The 22,186-nt window shown below is 44.9% G+C and overlaps 1 protein-coding gene across 10 annotated transcripts in view; it reads left to right on the top strand.

Annotated features, from left to right (window-relative positions):
• The window catches only part of mus304 (mutagen-sensitive 304), a 327,641-nt gene that overhangs the window by 94,631 nt on the left and 210,824 nt on the right, over positions 1-22,186 (top strand). For all 10 annotated transcript variants that reach the window (XR_011046450.1, XR_011046445.1, XR_011046448.1 and 7 more), the window contains one exon: positions 140-276. Coding sequence is in view for 7 of the 10 variants with exons in the window: in XM_068386715.1 (XP_068242816.1) it covers positions 140-276 (137 nt within the window). In the remaining 3 variants the exon portion in view is untranslated. The remainder of the gene's footprint in view (positions 1-139; positions 277-22,186) is intronic.

The raw sequence follows: 22,186 nt of genomic DNA, 5'->3' as shown, positions 1-22,186 counted from the left end.
AAATAGCTAAGGTTTGTATGGTTAGGAAAAATACAAATTATCTTCGAATTTGTCATATTTTTGAGAATTATTGTTGCAAAAGTAATTTACATGTCATGAAGTATTTTTGAAATACTGTATTTGTTTCTTACATTTTCAGGTGTATAATGTTGTCAGAGAAATTGACAGCCTTTTGCAAAGATAACTGCTACAGTGAGAAGCTTATGGCATTACTACAGGTGCTTCAAGACTTGTCACATCATAAGCACTTCACAGAAAATTTATGTACTAATGAAGGTATGTTGCAGGGTTATTATTGAAATTTAAATTTCTTATCCCAGTAGCATTTGTAGTAATATGACTTTTTGGGCTTAGGCCATGTCGTGCTGATGGAAGTTCCTTCATTAGTAGCTTCCTAAGTTATATGTGACTACAGTGATATATCCCAGAGAATTTACCGAAGGTACCCAGAATTCTAACTTCTGGAGCGAGTATCCCTTAAATTTCTTCAAGGGATATCGCGTAAGGACGTATCTTGACACATCTCACAGCTATTTACACCCCAAATAGCCTTTCACTTCGAGAGGGAAAGTGGCAAGAAAAATAGGAGAGTCGTTAAAGAGGTAAAACAACTCTATTCTCCTAACGTACTGTAAATAGCTCGGCCAATTGGCACCGCACGGCTCCACCAAACCATTCTTTTGTTTGTAGCTTTGGTGGCCAGTATTTTCCCTGTGTTATCTCGCTATTTTCGAAGCTTTTCTTCACTGTTATGGATTCCCCAGCTTCATCAGCTTCTGAAAAGTTAAGTAATATCTTTTAATTGTGTAAATGTAAGCTCTTGCCAGTTTTGCTTTTCGATTGATATCGTAATTAACGTAACAAGAGCTGCTGCCAGCCGGATGGCGTCATGACGCGATCGTTCTTTTGTTCATTTAGTTAGCAAGAACGATATTCCCGGCATCTTTGCTTTAATAACTTTAGCTATTTAGTAATTAAGCTAGGGATTTTTATATTATGTCATTGTTGTCGTGAATTTGGCTATTATTTCGAGCCTCACGAGTGCTAGGCTTCTAGCCTAGGTACTTTCACACCTCATGCATGATATAACCTTCCTGGTAAAGTTTTATTGAAGCTCTGGCAATATTTTATACAATTAAGATATTACTGTTTATTTTCCTCTTCCATACTATTATACTAGAGTTACGTAGAACGTTTCTCTAAGCTCTTTAGCTTAATAGCTTTAGTGCTTTAGTATACTTTATATGCCCCCATTACTCTTATATTGTCTTTTGGGGGGGAGATAGATAACTCATTTACCCCCTTTAAGTCAATATTTTCTCTATGAGAATTAAGAGTAATTCCCTTTCCCTCTGATTAGCCTAGGCTATCCTCAGTTAATCTACCGTAACCTGTGGTTGGGTAAATTTTCTGGGGCGTTTCGTTTCCCTCTCCTTTTCTCTGAGTTGGCAACTGAGTAGCTTGTCAGCATTGAGTTTGGAGTTGGGGACAGGACATCAGAGTAAGTCTGTGTGAGGCATCTGGCTACCTGGATTTATACCGGCAACTGAGTAGCTTGTCGGTATTCCAGTAGGGCTAGTTGCTGTTCAGGAGGCTAGCCTCCCTAGATCTTGTAGAGGTTATTGTTTTACAATTTCCTCTTTATGGGTCTGGCAGACAGTCCTGTATTAGGGGTTCTTAACGGGAGGATAGGTTTCTTCCATGTTTTGATCCCTGGTACGAGATTCTGTTCTCTTGAGTTCGTTTTCGGACGTTCTCTCATTGCCTAACCCAACCTGGGGAATTGACTTCCCCTATTTGAGGTTACTATGAGGACAGAATCCTTTAGGTTAGGTAATGCCTAGGCTTAGGGTATTACTTTACTTATGGACTATTCACCCCTTCCCCGCTATCTCTTTCGTGTTGAGTGATCCAACATCTTTATGGCCGTGGTTCTACATAGGCTCCTGTGGACGTCTGTAGACCTGGCATGAGTTTTTCTGTCTGCGACTAGTTAGGTCACTGACAGATAACCTCATATCGAGTGTTCCTTAGAGTCCTCCCTTGGACTGCCTTCCATATGCCTTAAGATGGGATATGGTTGAGTGGAAGCCCGAATTTATTTCCCTCTTCCACTGGCACACTCTTTCAGGATGTGGACGACATAGATGATCCTTTGCCGTCTTCTATCCTTCTCCTTCCCTTTTACTGTCTATCATGGGCTACAGTCGGCAGTTAATTCTACCGACAATTTAGATGGTTAGGCAACAGTTCGCTGTAATCCCTTACCTTGGACATCGTTGATCGATGGCCATTGGTGAGTTTTTGTAGGCCTGTCTGCCGGCAACTGAGTAGCTTGTCGGCAGCTGGCCTATGCCTTCCATCCATAACTTTATATTTAATAGCCGGCAGGCCTGGAAGATGCCGGCCTGCTGGCATATGCTGACTAGCCCAACATGCCGACAGTGTCGGCAAGTCCGACACTATATCCATCTTTTATTAGCTGGCAGTTACCGGCGGGCCCGGCAGACGCCGCCTGCCGGCATATGCCGGCTGGCCCTACTTGCCGGCAGTGTCGGCAGGATCAGCAGTGTCGGCGGGGCCGGCAATGCTGGCGGGGCCGGTAATGCTGGCGGCATATTGCCGCCGGCAACTGCTGTATCCAGAAAAATATAGTAATTTTTCCAACCTGCAAGTGGTTCTTGAGCAGCCATTTGTGAGACCATCACATAGAGAGTTGATTCTCTCTTATATTAATGGTTATGTTCATTAAACTTATCCACTATATTGAACATTATAAGAGGATGTGTCAAGAAGACACTATATATCTTGGATATTCCCTCTGTTATTTAATTCTTTGTGAATTTCCTGGTTCAATATGGGAGGAGGTCATAGCAAATGGCTGGACGGGAAACACGTGGGTGTCTTTCCTACTCTATAGCTTACCCTATCCAAGCTAAATATAATAAATTATATTATGTTGAAATCTGAAGATTTCACAGAAAACTCATTTGCTTTTCATTTCTTTACAGGAGGAGCATCCCAAGTGCGGGAACAACTTTTGTAGGGTCCGCAGCAAGGACTTCTACGGACATGGGGTGTGTAGGTCTCACGCCCGTTGTTGTGTCACCAAAGGGGCCCTCAAGTACTGGGACGCAGAGGTATGTACTGTGTGTGACAAGTTGGTAAAGGAGGCTTTTGATGATCAAAAGTCTGTTGAGTCTAGGGATGCAGCTAGGATTACGCTGCGTAAATGGGTAAGAGGTTTTCAGAAGAATACCTCGGGCCCATACCTTCCTAATGTTAGGATGAGGGACTGTCTCTTCCCCGGAGCTCGTGATGATTCCATCATTCCCCAGACTAAGCCTTCAATCCCCTTGGTGCAGATTCAGGTTCAGAAGCCTGGAGAACCTGACGTTGCGGATACTTTGGAAAGTATCCACCTGGACGACAATATGTCTGTCGTTTCCGAGGAGACCGAGAAGAATCTCCTCGTGGAAGAGTCGGAACAGGAGGCAGTTGTTCCTCCTACTAGTGAGGTTGAGAACGCTGAAGCGGTGTCGGTCTCTTCAGCGGCTGCGGCTGAACCAGCACCCTCAACCTCTTCGCAACCGCCTCATTTGGAAGCAATTACGTCCACTCTGCAATCTCTGATGTCTATGGTATATGACTTACTGAAGAGGTCTACCGAGAAAGAGACTACTTTCCGGTCATAAATTGAACAGCTAGTTTCCTCGCGTTTAGCCCCGAAGAAACTAAATGTTAAGGACCTTCCTGTGTTCTCCGACGTTAACCCGTGGAGGTATGCGGAGCATGTGCCTATGTCAGCAGGCAAGATTTTCCTCTCGGAGAAACTGGGTACCGTACCAGTAGAGGAAGTCGAGTTCTGGCCCAGCAGAGCGTCCTACCCGGATTGTTATGTCCGGCTCAGAACTGAACCGGCATCAAAAGAAGAGACGGAGCCCAAGGAAGTAATTGTCCTTGAGCTCGCTAAAGCACAAGCTATGCTTTCAGCGAAATTAAAAGAGAGGGCATTCACTAGCTCAAAGGTGCCGGCTTTAAGCAAGAAACATCCGTCGTTTATTGCTGACCCTCAACGTGCTTTTCCCTTTATGGATAAAGGGTTTAAAGCAGCCTTGAAGGCTGTAAGGACAGGAAAACCCTGCCCCACGCTAGAAGAGAGCAAGCCTTTCTCCCTTGCTTTCCCTTCAGATGACAAAGACTGGAAGGACGTTCATGTTACCTTCTCAGTCGGGAAACTGGAGGCCGATATCGCTGGACGTCAGTTCAACGAGGACCTCCCAAAGCTGTCAGAGTTTCTCCTGAAGAGAGAACACGAGACGAAGGAACGCTTGGCAGCGTCCATGTCTCTAAAAACAGGGCTAGAAACGATGGCTAGCATTCCTGATACCCCAGATATGTATATGGTCTTTGCCAAGGCTCACTTGGCTACAGTAACTAAGGACCTATACAACTTTATCAGAGCCAGGACGGCTTGTAGGGAGTTCGTGTTTGCTTCCGCTTCCGTAAAACACGAACCTAGGAAGCTGATAGCTTTTAATATCTGTGGAAAAGACCTCTTTCCTAGTGATGTGGTTAAGGAGGTCGTAGACAAGGCTGCTTCGGAGAATAGGAATCTCCTCTCTAAATGGGGCTTGTCCTCCAAGAGAAAATCTTCCGCTGATGGGGGTCCCCAGCCGAAGAATAAGTCAAAGCGGCCTCGCTTGTCCTCTCGGCCAAGACAGCAACAGCTTCCCGTGGCCGCGGTGTCCTAGACGGTGGCACAACCCACCACTACCTTTCAACTGGTGCCCCAAACACTGGCGACTCAGTCACCAGTCTTCACCCCAGCTTACGAAAGGCAGTCGGCTTCTTCTAAGCCGAAGTCTAGAGGCTCCTTTCGGGGCTCCTCTAGACGCCCCTTCAGAGGAAGAGGCAACAAAGGTGGTCGTGGCCAAGGAGGAAAGTCCTCCAACCAGCACTCAAAGTGAGATGCTGCCGGTAGGATTGAGACTTCTACACTTTCAGGATTGGTGGACCTTCGATCCTTGGGCCCACAGCCTGATCAAGATGGGACTGGGGTGGGGTTGGAACTCAACTGCACCATGCTTTCCTCAATTCTTCCAACCTTCAACCCCAGTTCTGGAAGAATACGTTCAAGAACTACTGGACAAGAGAGTCATAAGGAAAGCAAAGTCCATCAAATTCCAAGGAAGGCTATTCTGTGTTCCGAAGAAGGATTCAGAAAAGCTCAGAGTCATTCTGGACTTATCACCACTCAACAAGTTCATTGTGAACTACAAGTTCAGAATGTTGACGCTTCAGCACATAAGGACCCTTCTGCCCAAAAGGGCATATACAGTCTCCATAGACATGACGGACGCGTACTGGCATGTGCCAATCAACCGTCAGGTTTCCCCCTACCTAGGGTTCAAGCTCCAGAAAAGAAAATACGTTTTCAGAGCCATGCCCTTCGGTCTGAATATTGCACCGAGAATATTCACAAAGCTTGCGAACGCAGTTGTTCGACAACTATGCCTCAAAGGTGTTCAGGTGATGGCCTACCTGGATGACTGGCTGGTGTGGGCAGCATCCAAAGAAGAATGCATGCAAGCCTCCAGAAAAGTGATCCAATTCCTAGAGTACCTAGGATTCAGGATAAAGCTGAAGAAGTCTCGGCTGTCTCCAGCTCAAAAGTTCCAGTGGTTGGGAATTCACTGGGACTTACAGTCACATTGCCTCTTCTTGCCAAAAGCAAAGAGAAAGGAGATAGCAGGGGCCGTCAAAAGTCTGCTTCAATCACGAAGGATTTCAAGAAGACAACAGGAGAGAGTGTTGGGGTCTCTCCAGTTTGCCTCTTTGACGGACCCACTTTTGAGAGCACAATTAAAAGATGCATCAGGGATCTGGAGAAAATACGCTTACAACGATCGAAGAGATCTACTAAGACCGTTACCAAATCGTCTGCGATTGATTTTCAAGCCATGGTCGGAAACAAAGAACTTAAGAAGAAGAGTATCCTTGCAACCACCACCTCCTGCAGTCACCGTCCACACGGATGCTTCAAAGGAAGGATTGGGGGGTCATTCTCATCTTCGGAAAGTGCAAGGAACTTGGTCTCCCCTCTTCAAAACCTTCCACATCAACTATCTGGAAGCCATGGCAGTGTTTCTTTCCCTGAAGAAACTGAAACTTCGCCGCTCAATCCATGTTCGTCTGGTCCTAGACAGCGAAGTGGTTATGAGATGCATAAATCGACAAGGTTCGAGATCGCCTCAGTTGAATCAGGTGATAATAGCCATCTTTCATCTGTCCAAGAAGATGAAATGGCACTATCAGCAGTCCACCTTCAAGGATTCCGCAATGTGACGGCGGACGCTCTATCCAGGTTCAACCCGATAGAGTCCGAGTGGTCCCTAGACGCAGGATCATTCTCCTTCATATTGAGCAAAGTCCCAGGATTGCAGGTAGATCTCTTCGCAACGAGCGACAACAAGAAGTTGGCCCGGTACGTAGCCCCGTACGAGGATCCTTTAGCGGAAGCGACGGACGCGATGTCCCTAGATTGGAGCAGATGGTCCAGGATTTACCTGTTCCCACCAACCAACCTACTGTTGAAAGCCCTCGACAAATTGAGATCCTTTCGGGGGAGGGCAGCGATAGTGGCCCACAAGTGGCCAGGCAGTGTCTGGTTTCCATTGATAACAGAACTACGCCTGAAGCTGATCCCGTTGCCGGAACCAGTTCTGACTCAGCTAGTACAGAATTCGACTGTCTACGCTTCATCAGAGAAAACCCAGAACCTTCATCTCATGATTTTCTCGCCTTAGCGGTCAAGAAAAGGTTTGGGATTTCTGAAGACAGTATTAATTTCTTAGAAGAATATAAGTCAAAGTCAACAAGAAGACAATACGAATCTTCCTGGCAGAAATGGGTGGCCTTTGTTAAGGCGAAGAAACCTTAAGAGATTTCTACAGATTTCTGCTTGTCCTTCTTCATCCATCTTCACGGACAAGGGCTAGCGGCTAATACGATCACGACGCGTAAATCTGCCTTAGCGAGACCGATTCTATATGCCTTCCAAGTGGATTTTTCAAGCGAAATCTTCAACAAGATTCCGAAAGCCTGCGCAAAACTTCGGCCTGCAGCTCCTCCAAAGCCTATTTCATGGTCTTTGGATAAGGTTCTTCATCTGGCCTCGCCCTTGAACAATGAAGATTGCTCGCTGAAAGACTTGACTCAGAAAGTGATATTTTTATTTGCACTAGCCTCAGGAGCCAGAGTTAGTGAAATAGTGGCCCTCTCGAGGCATGATGGCCACATTCAGTTTACACCGAATGGAGAACTGAATCTCTTTCCGGATCCGACGTTTCTCGCCGAGAATGAGCTACCCACTAAGAGATGGGGTCCCTGGAGAATTTGCCCTCTGAAGGAAGAAGCATCCCTCTGCCCAGTGGAATGCCTAAAGGTCTATCTTTGTAGAACTTCAGACGTTAAGGGAGGTCAGCTTTTTAGGGGAGAAATTTCTGGTTCGACGTTATCCTTGAAACAGATAAGGGCGAAAATCACTTACTTTATTCGCAGAGCGGATCCTGATAGTACACCCGCTGGTCATGATCCGAGAAAGGTTGCCTCGTCTCTAAACTTCTTTCAGACTATGTCGTTTGATAACCTGCGTGCTTATACTGGTTGGAAGTCTTCCAGAATATTTTTTAAGCACTCTGCGAAGCAATTACAAGAAATCAAATTTCATGTGGTGGCTGCAGGCAGTGTAATGAAGCCTGTAGTTTGATTACTGTGAAGGACAGTGCACTAATTGGTACTGTTAGTGAAGGGTGCGCATGATAGACTTAGGTATATCATGATATTTTTGTGTTGATATGAACATTATAAACTGTCTTCCATAGTTAAGTGACCTTAAGCATAATATTGACATGAGTGCCAGCATGTTTATGCATAATGTCTTTTAGTAATAACATATATATTGAAATTTCTTAATTTCATGGAGTGGCAACGTTTCTCTTTCAGATGAAACTTATTTATTTTGTTATTACTGTTATGCTTGTTATGTCTATGTCTAGCATAAATATTTTATTTATTCATAACTTCTATGTTTCTTGTAAATAAACTATAGAAGGAATCTTTTGCGTCTCTCTCGCCTTAAGATTATTAGATTATATGCAGAGTATCCTTGATCCTCTTATGGACCTTGTGGGACAAAGTCTCCCTTACCATGCAAACAGGTAAGTTTGGTTGTGCTATGTTTGTTTACTGTTTTTGTTTCCTACGTGAACATAAACTCGTCTGCCTGATCCAGACCTGGGAGGTACAGTACTCCATTCAGAACTCTAGCACAAACTACGCTTTACGTATATACGACACGATATACTTTCTGCTTGCTTATTGTTCCTTGAACTCACAATCTCGGGTGTTTTCCTAGAGTCTATACAGACTTTTCCCTGTAGGGGGCAGGAAGAGCTGGCATATGGTATGCTCAGTTGGTTTATGTATTACGGTAACATCAAGTGTCTTTGGTCTTTATGACCAATTAGGAAATAGTCAATTCGAGATAACGGCACTATTAAATCCACAGATACATTAATGCTCTGGTAAACTTCTATCAGCACGACATGGCCTAAGCCCAAAAAATGGATTTTGAGCGAAGCGAAAAATCTATTTTTGGGTGAAAGAGCCATGTCGTCCTGATGGACCCAACCTCCTTTGGTAAAAGGATGTTAATCCCTCCCTTTTGGTACTGTATCTGTAATACTTACAAAGCTACGGAGAATGGTTTGGTGGCGCTGTGCGGTGGGGATTGGCCGAACTATTTACAGTACGTTAGGAGAATCGAGTTGTTTTACCTCTTTAACGACTCTCCTATTTTTCTTGCCACTTTCCCTCTCGAAGTGAAAGGCTATTTGGGGTGTAAATAGTTGTTAGATGTGTCAAGATACGTCCTTACGCAATATCCCTTGAAGAAATTTAAGGGATACTTGCTCCAGGAGTTAGAATTCTGGGTACCTTCGGTAAATTCTCTGGGATATATCACTGTAGTCACATATAACTTAGGAAGCTACTAATGAAGGATCTTCCATCAGGACGACATGGCTCTTTCACCCAAAAATAGATTTTTCGCTTCGCTCAAAATCCGTTTTCTTGTTTGGAAGCCAGTAATTTATGAGAAATATGATTTTTTTTTATCTAGCATGTGGCTAGTTTAAGCAGAACCTTAGTTGAGACTGAATTCAGGGTTCTAGATTTTGTGAAATGTGGTGTAAGACATTCTTGATGATGATAAAACTATGCATAAGTTTTTCAGAATTACATTGACACCAATGTTCCCAGTAGAATGGGGAAAGAACTAAAAATGAAGAGTGGATTAGTGGGGATGATCTCCCTGAAAGAACAAGAGACTGATGGTTAGAGGATTCTGGCAGAGGCCCTGTTCTTCACATGGCATTGGAATAGGTCATTAATTTAGACAGTCATTTAATTATTTCAGTTAGTCTAACCCAACATTTATTGTGCCATAAGCATTGAAACCTCAGCCTCAGTTGATAATCTAAAAAAGTACAGGATTAGTTGTGGATACCGTATGATTAGCTCTCCCATAACTCTGTAACTACTGTACCATATGTATGAATATTAGTGGTCTCCATATTAGAAATTCATAACTCATTCCTCATTCTTGCTTTTTCACTCCAGATATTGACATGTATTTACATGGTGTTCATGTATATACAGTAGAGCATTTTTCAAACCTTTATTGGCATTTGGAACTGTGTGATCCCCAAGCACTTTGAAGTATAGGCTAGAACAGAATATAACAGGATATACCCTGCTCTGACGTCAAGTGTTTCAGCATACAAGCACAGACTGTATGTGTAAAGGAGATCCAGGTGTTCAGGCTCTCTAGAATCCATCACAGGACCTCTGCAAAATTCGTTTGCTAGGATTTAACATGCCACTCAGTGTGAAGCACTACTAATCTGTTTGAAGACAATAACGCCCCATTTATGTTTGTAGAAGAGAATTTTAACACAAGTCTTCCATGTCTTCGTTTGGTTACCAAAGATGCCATGACATGTGGTAGCTATTGGCTCAGCTGGCTCCTATTATCCCCCCCCCCCCTGTAAAAGATATCAGGCTTTTTAGAGGGGTTAATGTACAGTTTTGTCTCCAAGTACTTTCCTATGAAAGGCTAGGACATGGATTTCAATATGACATAAAAATACCAGATAAGTAATATCTCCTCTGCTCTAGGGTCAGTGTGTATAAGGGAGACCCATGAGTTCAAGCACTATTGAATCTGCCACAGTACCTTCAATGCTGAAATCATGTGGCAACTAATGACAAGTTAACGCTGAGAACTAATACAGTCATTGACTTACGACTTAGCTTTTACAACTACTTTTTTTTTCACTGTGATGATGTCACAAGTCTGTCAGAAATGGTACTCTACTACGACAAGTACTTCCTGATAAATAATCTTTGTTCCCATGCTAACAAACCTTCCGTTATTTATGTGGATATTCTTTCAGTGGCAGCTGAAGGTAGCCATTAGATTTTAATTGCGAGGTGGCACCCTGCCTAACTGCTTAGCGGGTAGGCAGGGGGTGGCTGGGGGATACCCAGCCGCCTCTATATATACTTTCACAGCTGTGAGACGCCACTTTTTCTATTGGCTCAGTAGAGATCGGACGTGTCTGCTATCCTCCTGACTGTCATTGGACCTTTTGATTTTTGCTTTCTCTTTTCAGGCGTGCGTGTCCTGCGATCGCCTTCATCATGCGAACGTGTCCAGGGTGAGAGGATGCCGGTTGCAGAACCTTCATGTCGTCGTTGGAGACCGACCCGCACTCTCTGTGCCCTGTGTGTCGAAGGCAGTGTTGTCAGCAGGGCTCGCCCTGCGCACAGTGTAGGGAGTGATCTGCCTCCTAATGGGAGAGGTTTGGAAGGCGCAGGAAGAAGTCTAAATGCAATCCTTATCCTTTAGGGGCGAGCAGGATGCATTCTTCTTCTCTCACTCCCAAATCTCTCTCAAAAGCTCCTTCTCGCGCTCGCTCTCACGAGGGACGAGCTAGCAGGAGCGCAGATTGCTCATCTTCTATGCAACCCCAGGGTACTGGGGTGGTTGTTGCTTCCCTTAGAGGAGCACCTTCTCCTCCAGCCGCTGGCGAGCCTTTTTCCCTTGCAGGTTTGTTTCAGGTGTTTTCGTCTTTAGGGATTTTGGGATCTCCTTCGAAGGAGGAGCTGCAGTGCCTTCTTCAACGTGGTGCCACGAGGGAACCTTCTCTGGAGTTGTGCGAGGTCCGTCTGTCACCTTCCCCTGGTCCTTCCACATGTGGATGAGGTGATCGTTCGCATTCGCCTCTCCAACGAACCCATGCTGACGACGAACCCTCTCTCCATCCTGGGTCCTAGTCGTCCCTTAATCACCAACCTTCTGTTTCTTCCCACAGGAACCCTCAGGTTGCAGGTGATGATCTTCCGGGGATCAGCGCGCCTTCGATGATTGAAAGGTCTTGATGATCGTAGGTCATCACGATCAGGGTGCTCTTCGCCTAGAAGAAAGTCACTCTAGAGCTTCACGCTCACGAGGGGGCGTTTCTATTCACGAGGGCGAGTTTCACGATCATGAAGAACACGATCGCGAGCAAGGTCTAGACCTAGGTCCAGACGCTCACGTTCTAGATCGTCTCGACCAAGATCGCGATAGTACGGCATTCTCGTTCGTGAGGGCAACGCTCACATTCATGAGATAGGCACTTGCGACGTTCACAAACAAGAGCTAGACGCTCATGTTCACGAACATCACGATCGCGAACTGCGTGTTCTCGATCAGGGTTCTGTCTAGAGGTAGAGGTAGGCGTATGTGCAGTCCATCAGCGCGTAGCCCCTCAACCAGACCTTCCAAACAACCTTAGACCAAACTTGATGATGAGCTTGACCACTCCTCAGACAGGTGTCCAGCTAAACATTCAGTCCCTTTCACAGCCTGGGAGTCTTTGCTAAGCGCTCGCTTACGCGACGCTTGGAGACGCGTCCTAATGCGGCGCATTCTCCTTCTAGAATAGTCCCTACTCAGAGGCCTCCTTTGCCGACTTCGTCGGACGTAGGTGCTCCTCTGGGGCAGAAGGAAGGTGTTAGACCTTCCTCTTCCTCTGTATATCCTGTTGCGAGCACTTCTGCTCGTGAAACGCGTACATTGGCGCGTGAAGTTCGCGATTTTGCGAGTGAATCATGTGATTTCACAAACAAATTAGTGAATTTCCCGAGCAATTTGCTAGTGGATGTGTTGGAATTGAGGGCAAGTGCTGATCCAACACATTCCTCTCGCCCTTCTGTGTCTTCCACCTCCAGCGGAAGACCAACACCCTGCCCAGAAGGGTTCAAGGAGCCTCCTGATAGGTTCTCAAATGTTCCTATTAGTCCGGACTTTCCTCCGCGTCCGAAGGAATGTGTTCTTCTGCCTCGGAGGTTATCTCCTCCGTTGACTGGGCATCCTTCTAGGGTTTTACCCAAGAGACTCATCTAGGGAGACAGAACTTCCTCCGTGGGCATCAACCTTCATGGCCGATATCCTTAAGGCCCTGAAGTTGGCACCTCCAGTGCCACAACCCCTGACTGTTCCAGTTTGGCCTACCCCTAGGATACCTCATGGAACCCTCGTTGATCTCGTCAGTTTGGAGTCAGAACCCTAGAAGGAAGTCGACCGCAGAGAAAGCTCGCACATCACCTCCAAACCCCTGCTGATTCATACATGGCTAACTTGTCTTTCACACCAGTGAAGGCAAAGGAAGTCATTACGAAGAAGCAGAGGAGACGGATGACAGGCGTGACTCCATCTCACACTGACATCATCCATCCTAGGATGAGTAGGGACATGGGCTCGCCCAGGGATATAGCAATCCATCCCTTCAACCCTCAGGACATCGAGGTAGTGCCTTCGGATCAGTGCCTAGTTTCTGTTCCTCTTCCAGAGGAAGAGCCTCCAGCTCCTAAGGTCAAGGCTTCGTCTAAGTCCTCGAAGGCCTCATAGGTTCCCCCTACTAAGATCGTACTGTGCGAAGGTAATCGAAGGACTCTCAAGACGAAACCTAAGAACACCGGGGCAAGGGAAGCCAGAGAGGTCAAGGCACAGATGCGGTTCCCGGTGGTGGGCCCATCCACGGTTTCAGTTGACGACCCTGACCTACCCCAGGCTCTGGACGTAAGCCTGGAGGGGGATGACCCCTTAGACTCGGAGGATGAAAATCTTCTAAAGGCAGTCAGTCTGAACTATCACTCCGAACAGGAGAGGAAAGAGTCAGAACATACCTTTTGGAAGCTCCTCGCCTGTATGGGTGCCATTAACTGGCTGTCTTCACCTGGTTCCACCTTCGATAGAGTCCCTAACGAAGAGAGTTTCCTCTCAGGCCCTCTCCTCTCTGATGACCTCACATAGAGAGAGGCACAAGGTATGCCATGGAAGCTGGTTCGTGGCTGGATTTATGGTTGGGATCACTAAGCTTCATGCTTTGCTCTCACGACTTGTCGAAGGAGTCGACCAGGAAGACGTTGGACCCCTTCCTAACGTCAGGTACCCGGACTTTTGAGTTCCTATCGCACCACGTCAACCTGTGGGCAAATGCCATACTCAAGAGGAGGGATACCGTCATGGTATGGTTGCATAAGCAAGTGCAGAAAGTATAGGTCTCTTGGCTCAGGAATTCCACTCTCGAGGGTTCTCTCTTTGTTCCAGAGGAGATAGAGAGGGCTGCTATGTAATGGAGGAAACCGTCCAACTATTCTCTCCTCCATAGGGCCATGACATCCCGGTCCTATGGTAGACCTTCCCAGTCTTCTCGACTTCAGCAAGCACCTTACTCTAACCAGTCGACTGCTAGGTCCTCGGGACCTCCTAAGGTGTCTAAGCAGCCTTTCAGGCCAAGGTACAGAAGGGGTTCAAGTCCTTCAGAAAGAAGAAGGGAGGCAAGGGAGGTGCCCAAGGTGGCCACTCCCACTAGGAATGGCATTCCTCACCACCTACCGCCTGTGGGGGGTATGCCTACAGCACCGTTGGTAGAGGTGGCAACTTCATGGGGCAGATCCCTGGACGGTCGATGTGATCGCCCTAGGGTATCGCATCTCGTTCACGCAATCTCTCCCTTCTCTGACCTCGGGATCCAGTGCTTCTCGACTTGTATGCGAAGGGATTCGCAAAGGAGCTGGCCTTCAGGGCCAAAGTCCAGACCATGCTGCAGAAGGGTGCTCTCCAAGAGGTAGTGGACAGTTCTCCAGGCTTTTACAGTCAGATTTTTTCTGGTGAAAAAGATGACCGGAGGCTGGAAACCAGTTATCGATCTCTCTCCTCTGAACAAGTTTGTCCAACAGACTCAGTTCAGAATGGAGACAGCAGACATGGTCATTCAAGCGGTACATCCGAGGGACTTAATGTGCACACTGATATGAAGGGCGCTTACTTCCAGATCCCAATACATCCGTCTTCAAGGAAGTATTTAAGGTTCATTCACAAAGGAAAGACATACCAGTCCAAGGTTCTGTGCTTCGGTCTCGCAGCAGCCCCTTAGATTTTTACCAGAGTATTCTCCCTAGTGTCATCCTTGGCTCACAGGAACGGCATCCGTCTTCTCAGATATCTAGACAACTGGCTGATTCTAGCAGACTCGGAGACGACCCTTCTTCGTCACCGAGATATGCTTCTCGAGTTTTGACAGGATCTGAGGGTCCTGATAAATCGCGAGAAGTCATCACAGCGACCTTCACAGAGACTGGTATACCTTGGAATGATCTTAGACACCGTCCAAGAGAAAGTCTTCCCATCAGACAAAAGAGTATACAGGCTGAAGGAAGTGGCTGCTCCCTTCCTCAGGAAAGAAGTTTTTTCAGCTTCTCGTTGGTTGAGTCTGTTAGGCCATCTAACCTCTCTCATCCGTCTTGTTCCAAACGGCCGCCTCATGATAAGATTCCTGCAGTGGCAGCTGAAGTCCATGTGGAACTAACACTCCAACCCACCGGACACCCGAGTTCCCATAACTAAGGATCAGACGACGGATTTGAGTTGGTGGATGGTAGACGATCACCTTCAGTGAGGACAGAATCTTCTCATTCCCCCTCTGGATTTGATGCTCTTCACAGATGCATCAAAAAAAGGGGGGAAGGGCTCACCTGCTGCACCATACAATCTCCGGCCTTTGATCAGAAAGGTACCAGCACATAAATCATCTAGAGATGAGAGCAGCCTACCTTGCTCTTCATCAGTTCCAAGAGTTGCTGGCAGCTCACTGCGTTGATGAGCGACATAAACAAACAGGGTGGTACTTTTTCGCAGCCTCTATGCTCGCGGACAATCTGAGCAGAGCGACTTAGATAATAGGCTCTGAATGGTCTTTGAATCGTCAGATAACCAACAAAGTCCTGACTTTGTGGGCTTCCCCGACTGTAGACCTGTTCGCAAAATCTCTGAACAGCAAGCATCTGCTTTACTGTTCTCCAGTCCTGGACCCTCAGGCTCTATGGCAAGATGCATTCCAGCAATGGTGGGGCAACATCGACGTGTACGCCTTTCCCCCGTTTTGTCTGATGAGAAGACTGCTCAACAAAAGACTTCCAAAGATCTATTGATGACCCTTGTAGCTCCGCTATGGCATCACGCAGAGTGGTTCCCAGACCTCATGCAACTTCCTGTAGATCGACCGAGAGAACTCCCGACACGAACCGTGCATTCGCTTCGACTTCATGCGTGGAGACCAGCGTCTCCTCTCTCAGAAGGGCTTTTCTCTACAAGTTGCGGAGTGAATGTCCGGACACTTACATAGGTCTACCTTGGTCTACCCGGCTAAGTGGAGTCATCTGTGGTTGGTGTCGAGGAAGAAATATCTCTCCACTCTATGCTACTATTCCAGTAATAGCAGAGTTTCTTGTATACCTTTAGGAGGAAAAGCCCCTTTCAGTATTAGCGGTGAAAAGCTATCGCTCAGCCTTGAGCCTTGCCTTTAAGCTGAAAGGAGTCGACAATTCCTCTTTGTTGGAGCTTTCTTTACTCATACTGAGTTATGAGATCACTTGCCCCCAGTCAGAGATCAGGCTTTCTCCTTGGAACGTGGTTCACATCTTGAGGTCCCTAAAAGGATCTCCCTACAAACCATTACGCCATGCAACTGACCAAAATCTCACTTCAAGAAAGGCATGCCTGCTTGCTTTAGCCTCGGCAAAGAGAGTCTGTGAACTTCATGGCCTCTCATATGACATCGCCCATTCAAGGGGATGGGGCGAAGTGATGCTCAGCTTCATTCCTGAGTTTATTGCTAAGACTCAGAATCGGAGAGTGCTAGATTTTAGATTCGGGCACGTTCAGATTGTGAGTCTTCGTTCTGTAACGAACAACCCAGATCAGTTGTTACTTTGCCCAGTGAGGAGTTTGAGATACTATCTTAAATGCACTGCAGCAACACGGCCCAGACTAACATCACTGTTTGTTAGTTTAGGGAGAGTAAAAAGAATGACCACAAAGAATATAGTTTCCTCCTGGATTCGCCAAGTGATCAAAAGAGCCTTGGCTCTGGATCCTCCTCAGACTTGTCGACCTAGAGCCAATGACGTTAGGGAAATCAGTTCTTCCCTGACATTCAAATGCAACTTTTCTGTGTTGCAGGTTCTCCAAGCAGGTATATGGAAAAGACAAACCACATTCACAGTCCATTACCTCAAAGACGTAACCCACAGGAGGTTCGATAGGTTTACTATCGGTCCTGTGGTGGCTGCTGAACAAGTGGTATAAGATACCTCAAGCTCCTCGATGGACAAGTAGAAGTTGGTTGAGGTCATTGGTTACCCAGGTTAAGACTGAAATGAATGAGAAGAAAGTCAGGCTCTCTTTCCTTAATCTTCCTCTCTTGTGGTACAGCACCATGGGTCACTCTGCAAGCTGGCTTTAACCTCTGGAGGTAATTATCACTTTCCTTGTGTAGCCTAGTGTAAGTCATAAAACTTTTATACTGTCCATTGCTTTCTGCGAGGGAGCAATGGGATACGTCTTGTTTTTTTTTCCTATTTAAAACTCAGACGTTTCATACAAATAACAACCCCTCTTAACTAAACTGCACAGGCCTCGAAGATACTCACTTTGTGTATTTCAGAGAGGTGTCAAAGTTTTCCCTAGACCACAGTCATATACTGTACAAGGTCAAACCAGATCAGTGTCTATGCCAGATCTAGGACTTCCACCCACCTAAGAGTGAATAATCCACATAAATAACGAAAGGTTTGTTAGTATGGGAACAAATGACAAATTCAGAGATTATTTGTATTTTTCCTTAACTAATACAAACCTGTAGTTATTTTTCTGGGCTCAGGCCGTGTCATTCTGATGGAAGGGTTCCTTTAGGTAGCCTTCTAAGGGATATTTGCTACAGTGATACTCCCAGAGAAATAAACCGAAGGTCTCCAGGATTCTAACTCCTGGCGCGAGTATCCAATTAAGGATATCGCATAATATCAGGGGACGTATTTTTAGATACGGCACATAGCAATCTTCACCCCAAATAGATTTAACTCTTTGATGTAAGGGGGAAGAGTGGCGAAAGAAGGGGGTGCTGATCTAGGTACCCGGTGGACCTCCTTCCCTATTACTGTACTACTACGACGCCATTCCTTTTCTTGTAGCTCTCTAAGAGAGTTGTGCTCCCGTTAACCCGGTGTTGTGTTACAAGTTTTTGGAATATTCATTATGCAATCTCCAGCATTTCCATCCTTTGGAAAGTTGAGTATTAATTCTTTCCTGTGTATAATTTTAGTCTCCCTTTTCACAGTTAAATTTCGATAATTTAAGTGTGTTTAGGTGAGCCTTGCCCAGACCGGAGGAAGCCATTTTACAACTGCAGTCGCCCGTTACTATTGCATTTTAGTTAGTCAGTAGGGCGACATTTCCCGGTATTAAGCTAAAATGTTAGCTATTTAGGCAAATTATACAAGTGGTGATCTTGCATACATGAATTTTATTCCTCTTCCTGTTATGTGACTTTACTGATCGTATGCGGCAGGAGCCCCGGCGGTACCAAACCTTGGGCGGGGATCCTACCAGAGCGAGACTACTTTCGATCATATATACGATAGTAATTTCCCATGTTTAGCCTCACTCTATCATTCCTTATTGATTCAGATGAGAACTTGCATTCTCTAGAATATATGGATAAGGTTCGATATACATTCTCTCTCAGAGAAAAGAGGCTAAACCCTTCCTCCCTCCCTGAGTGCCACCGCCGCTACATGCGGCAACCACTGTCTTCTTCATTGCCATCGAGCTCCGGCTTTGATTTCGATAGTGACAAACTCAGGGTGCCCTTGTCTTGCCGCCGATGATGTCACCAGCAAAGGAACCATGTTTCCTCTGCCGCTGATGACGTCGTCAGCACAGGAAGCCATGCTTCCTTAGTTCACTGTTGAAGTTAGGCGGCATACCTGCCGCCACCTCTCATTTCAGTGAACTATAAGACCCTTACCCTTCCCCCTTCTGTCCTTTAGTGACATCATAGCCGTCACAATATGCTGTCTTATGCTGTCTGGAGACATTGAGCGAAATCCGGGACCAGTACATCCTAGATTTCGTCAATGTCGTCCTCTGGATTACAATATTTGTGGTCTTCATGCAAATATCCAAGACCTTACAGTTGCGTCCAGACAGTATGATATTCTTTTGTGCTCAGAAACTTTGGTTTCTAATTTGAGGCACTCATCTGAGCTCCTTATAACTGGTTTTAAGAAGCCAATAATGTTGAAACGTGATGCCATCCCTAGGGCCAGGGGAATGGCGGTGTATATTAGGACCTAGTACCCTGCTTCTCATAAGTCCTCCTATCAATGTGGATGTCATGAGATTCAGGTAATAAAAGTTTGTGGCAGGCATAACAACTTTTATTTGTGTTCCATCTACCAGAATCCAGACATGGATGATTCTATCTTCGATTTTCTTCTTACCATTATGGCTAAGATACAAGAAGATGATAGAAAGGCTTCTTTTGTCTTTGTTGGTGATTGTAATGCTCGCCATAGGGAGTGGTTAAGTTCTATCTCACCTACCAATTGCCATGGCTTAAGAGCTTTAGACTTTGCCTCTGAATCAGGCTGTGAGCAAATCATAAATGAAGCTACTCATAGGTCTGGTAATTGCTTAAACCTCGTATACACTGACTCCCCTGGCGTTATAACTAGTAAGGTTGGTTCTCCAGTCAGGACATCTGATCATGCCTTGATTTCATTAGTAGTGAAGACAGAGCAGCCTGTCCCTGATATATCATACTCTTGTAAAATTTATATGAAATCCCAAGCAGACTGGAATGGGATTTTGCATGATCTTTTGTGCTCGAATTGGTCCCAATTATATAGTAGTGTAGATCCTGTTGTCCCTTTGAATGAGAATCTAGTCAACATAATTGATAGGCGTATCCTTTCTTGTGTGCTAAGGTACCGAGTGAAGGACAAACCGTGGTTCAATGATGATTGTAAACGTGCTTATTTGGAGAAGCAGGAGGCCTATCATCTTTGGAAGGGTAACAGATCAGATTTGACCTGGAACAACTATACTCAGCTTCGAGCTTTTGCTCAGAGAGCTTATGCCTCAACTGAAAAGGAGTACAATTTAACCATAAAAGAAACCCTTTTTGGTACAACTCAGGAACATAAATGGTGGTCTACCCTTAAATCTGCACTCATTGGTGTAGATTAACAGTTCCTCCTTTACTTAAACCAGATGGCTCAGTCACTCACTGTCCAAAGGAAAAGGCAACCCTTTTGGCTGATGTTTTTGACAGTAACAGAGTAATGAAAAACTTGAACTTCCTCATTCCTGTTTTCCTGAGGCTAAACTAACTAGTTTAGCTTTTCAATCTCGTGAAATTAAAGCTCTGTTGATGGACCTTGATGGTTATGGAGGTGTAGACCCAAATGGCATTTTTCCTTTGTTTTTTATAAAGACAGCAGATTTCTTAGCTCCAAAGTTATCTGTTATTTTACGCAAGTTAGCAAGAAGAGGAGCTTTTAGCACTTGTTGGAGAATTGGTAATGTTACTCCTCTATGTAAATGTGTTTGTGGTAGCTCAAGTCCCACTGATTACCGCCCAATTTCCATAACTCCCATATTATCTAAAGTTTTTGAACATCCTCTGGCAAAAGGTCTTAATAGGTTTGCTGAAGGTAATCATCTATTCCCTAGTTTGCAATTTGGTTTTCGTAAAGGCCTTGGAGCATGTGATGCCCTTCTTACAATCTCCAATGCTGTACAGAAATCCCTTGATTGTGGTCAGGAAGTTTGTTTGATTGGCCTTGATTTTAGTGCTGCCTTTGACCGTGTTAATCATAAGGCCCTTGTTTTCAAACTCAACAGTTGGGAGTGGGTGGGTCGTTCCTTAATATTATTATTGATTTTTTAAGTAATAGATCTCAAAGAGTTGTTGTTGATGGGTACCATAGTGAGTATAGGAATGTGATATCCGGTGTTCCACTGGGTAGTGTTCTTGGCCCATTACTTTTCATACTATATACACATGACATGTGGTTTGGCCTAGAAAACAAGCTTGTTGCATATGCGGATGATGCTACTCTCTTTGCATCAATTCCATCCCCTGAATGTAGATCTGGGGTTGGTGAATCCCTTAATAGAGATTTAGCTAAAATTAGTGCATGGTGCAAATTATTGGGTATGAAGTTGAATCCTAATAAAACTCAAAGCATGAATGTAAGTAGGTCAAGGACGGTGGCTCCTCAACATCCGGATCTCAGTATTGATAATGTTTCTTTAAATTTGTATGACTCTTTTAAAATTTTAAGTGTGATTCTCGACAGCAAATTTACTTTAGAGAAACACATTAGGTCTGTGTCTTCTTCAATTGCACAAAAAATGCTTATTGAGAAAGTCTCACAAGATTTTTGGTGATCAATCTATTCTGAAGAAGTGTTTTAATTCTTTCATTCTACCTTGTTTTGAATATTGTTCTCCTGTCTAGTGTTCAGCTGCGGATTCTCATCTTAATTTGTTGGACAGAAACTTACGGTCTATTAAATTTCTTATTCCTAATCTAGATATTAATCTTTGGCACCGTCGTTCAATTAGTTCATTATGCATGTTGCATAAGATTTTTCATAACTGACCATCCTTTACATTCAGATCTCTCTGGACAATTTTATCCTGTTCGTAATACTAGGCAGGCAGTTAATTCTAATAGCCAGGCCTTCTCCATCATGAGGCTCGATACTACACAGTATTCTAGAAGTTTTATTCCAGCTGTTACCAAGTTGTTGAATGATCTTCCTAATCGGGTAGTTGAATCAGTAGAACTTCAAAAGTTCAAAGTTGGAGCAAATGTTTTTATGTTGACCAGGCTAACATGAGTCTTTTTATAGTTTATATGTGACATATTTGTTTTTGACGTTGTTAATAGTTTATATAGGACATATCTGTTGTGACGTTGTTACTGTTTTTAGAATGATTTATTGTTAATTTATTCTCATCATTTATTTATTTCCTTATTTCCTTTCCTCACTGGGCTATTTTTCCCTATTGGAGCCCTTTGGCTTATAGCATCTTTCTTTTCCAACTAGGGTTGTAGCTTGGCTAGTAATAATAATAATAATAATATTCTGACAGTCATCCCGGCTTGCTAGGTTGACTGCGTTACCAGCTGGTGCCGTACCGGTGGCAGTTAGTTCAGCCATCTCAGCACCTTCCCCCTTACTTCCTTCCTTCACAGGAAGTGAATATTATTGGGGGAAAGATTGAGCAGCCCTGATGGCTGCCAGTGGGAAACCTAACATTCTTTGGGAAGTCCTCAGCCCTCCCTTGGACTGCCATACACAATTGTTGCCGGCGGCAGCAGACCTTTTGTGGATGGGTGGAAGCCAGAATCAGACAGATTCTTATCCCTTCCATTGGAACTCTCATTCTAGCAAGGAGACAGTAGGCAGCCTGATAGTCCTTCTACACTTCCAATCGTTATGTTAACCATAATAATAGGAATCTCTCCTTCCTATATGCTTTCTCTCTCTCTATCAGTTAGTTTATATGTGACATATTTGTTTTTGACGTTGTTAATAGTTTATATAGGACATATCTGTTGTGACGTTGTTACTGTTTTTAGAATGATTTATTGTTAATTTATTCTCATCATTTATTTATTTCCTTATTTCCTTTCCTCACTGGGCTATTTTTCCC

The sequence above is a fragment of the Palaemon carinicauda genome, chromosome 1, assembly GCF_036898095.1.
Source record: "Palaemon carinicauda isolate YSFRI2023 chromosome 1, ASM3689809v2, whole genome shotgun sequence".
NCBI lineage: Eukaryota > Metazoa > Arthropoda > Malacostraca > Decapoda > Palaemonidae > Palaemon > Palaemon carinicauda.
This window is presented reverse-complemented; position numbering and strand designations above follow the sequence as displayed.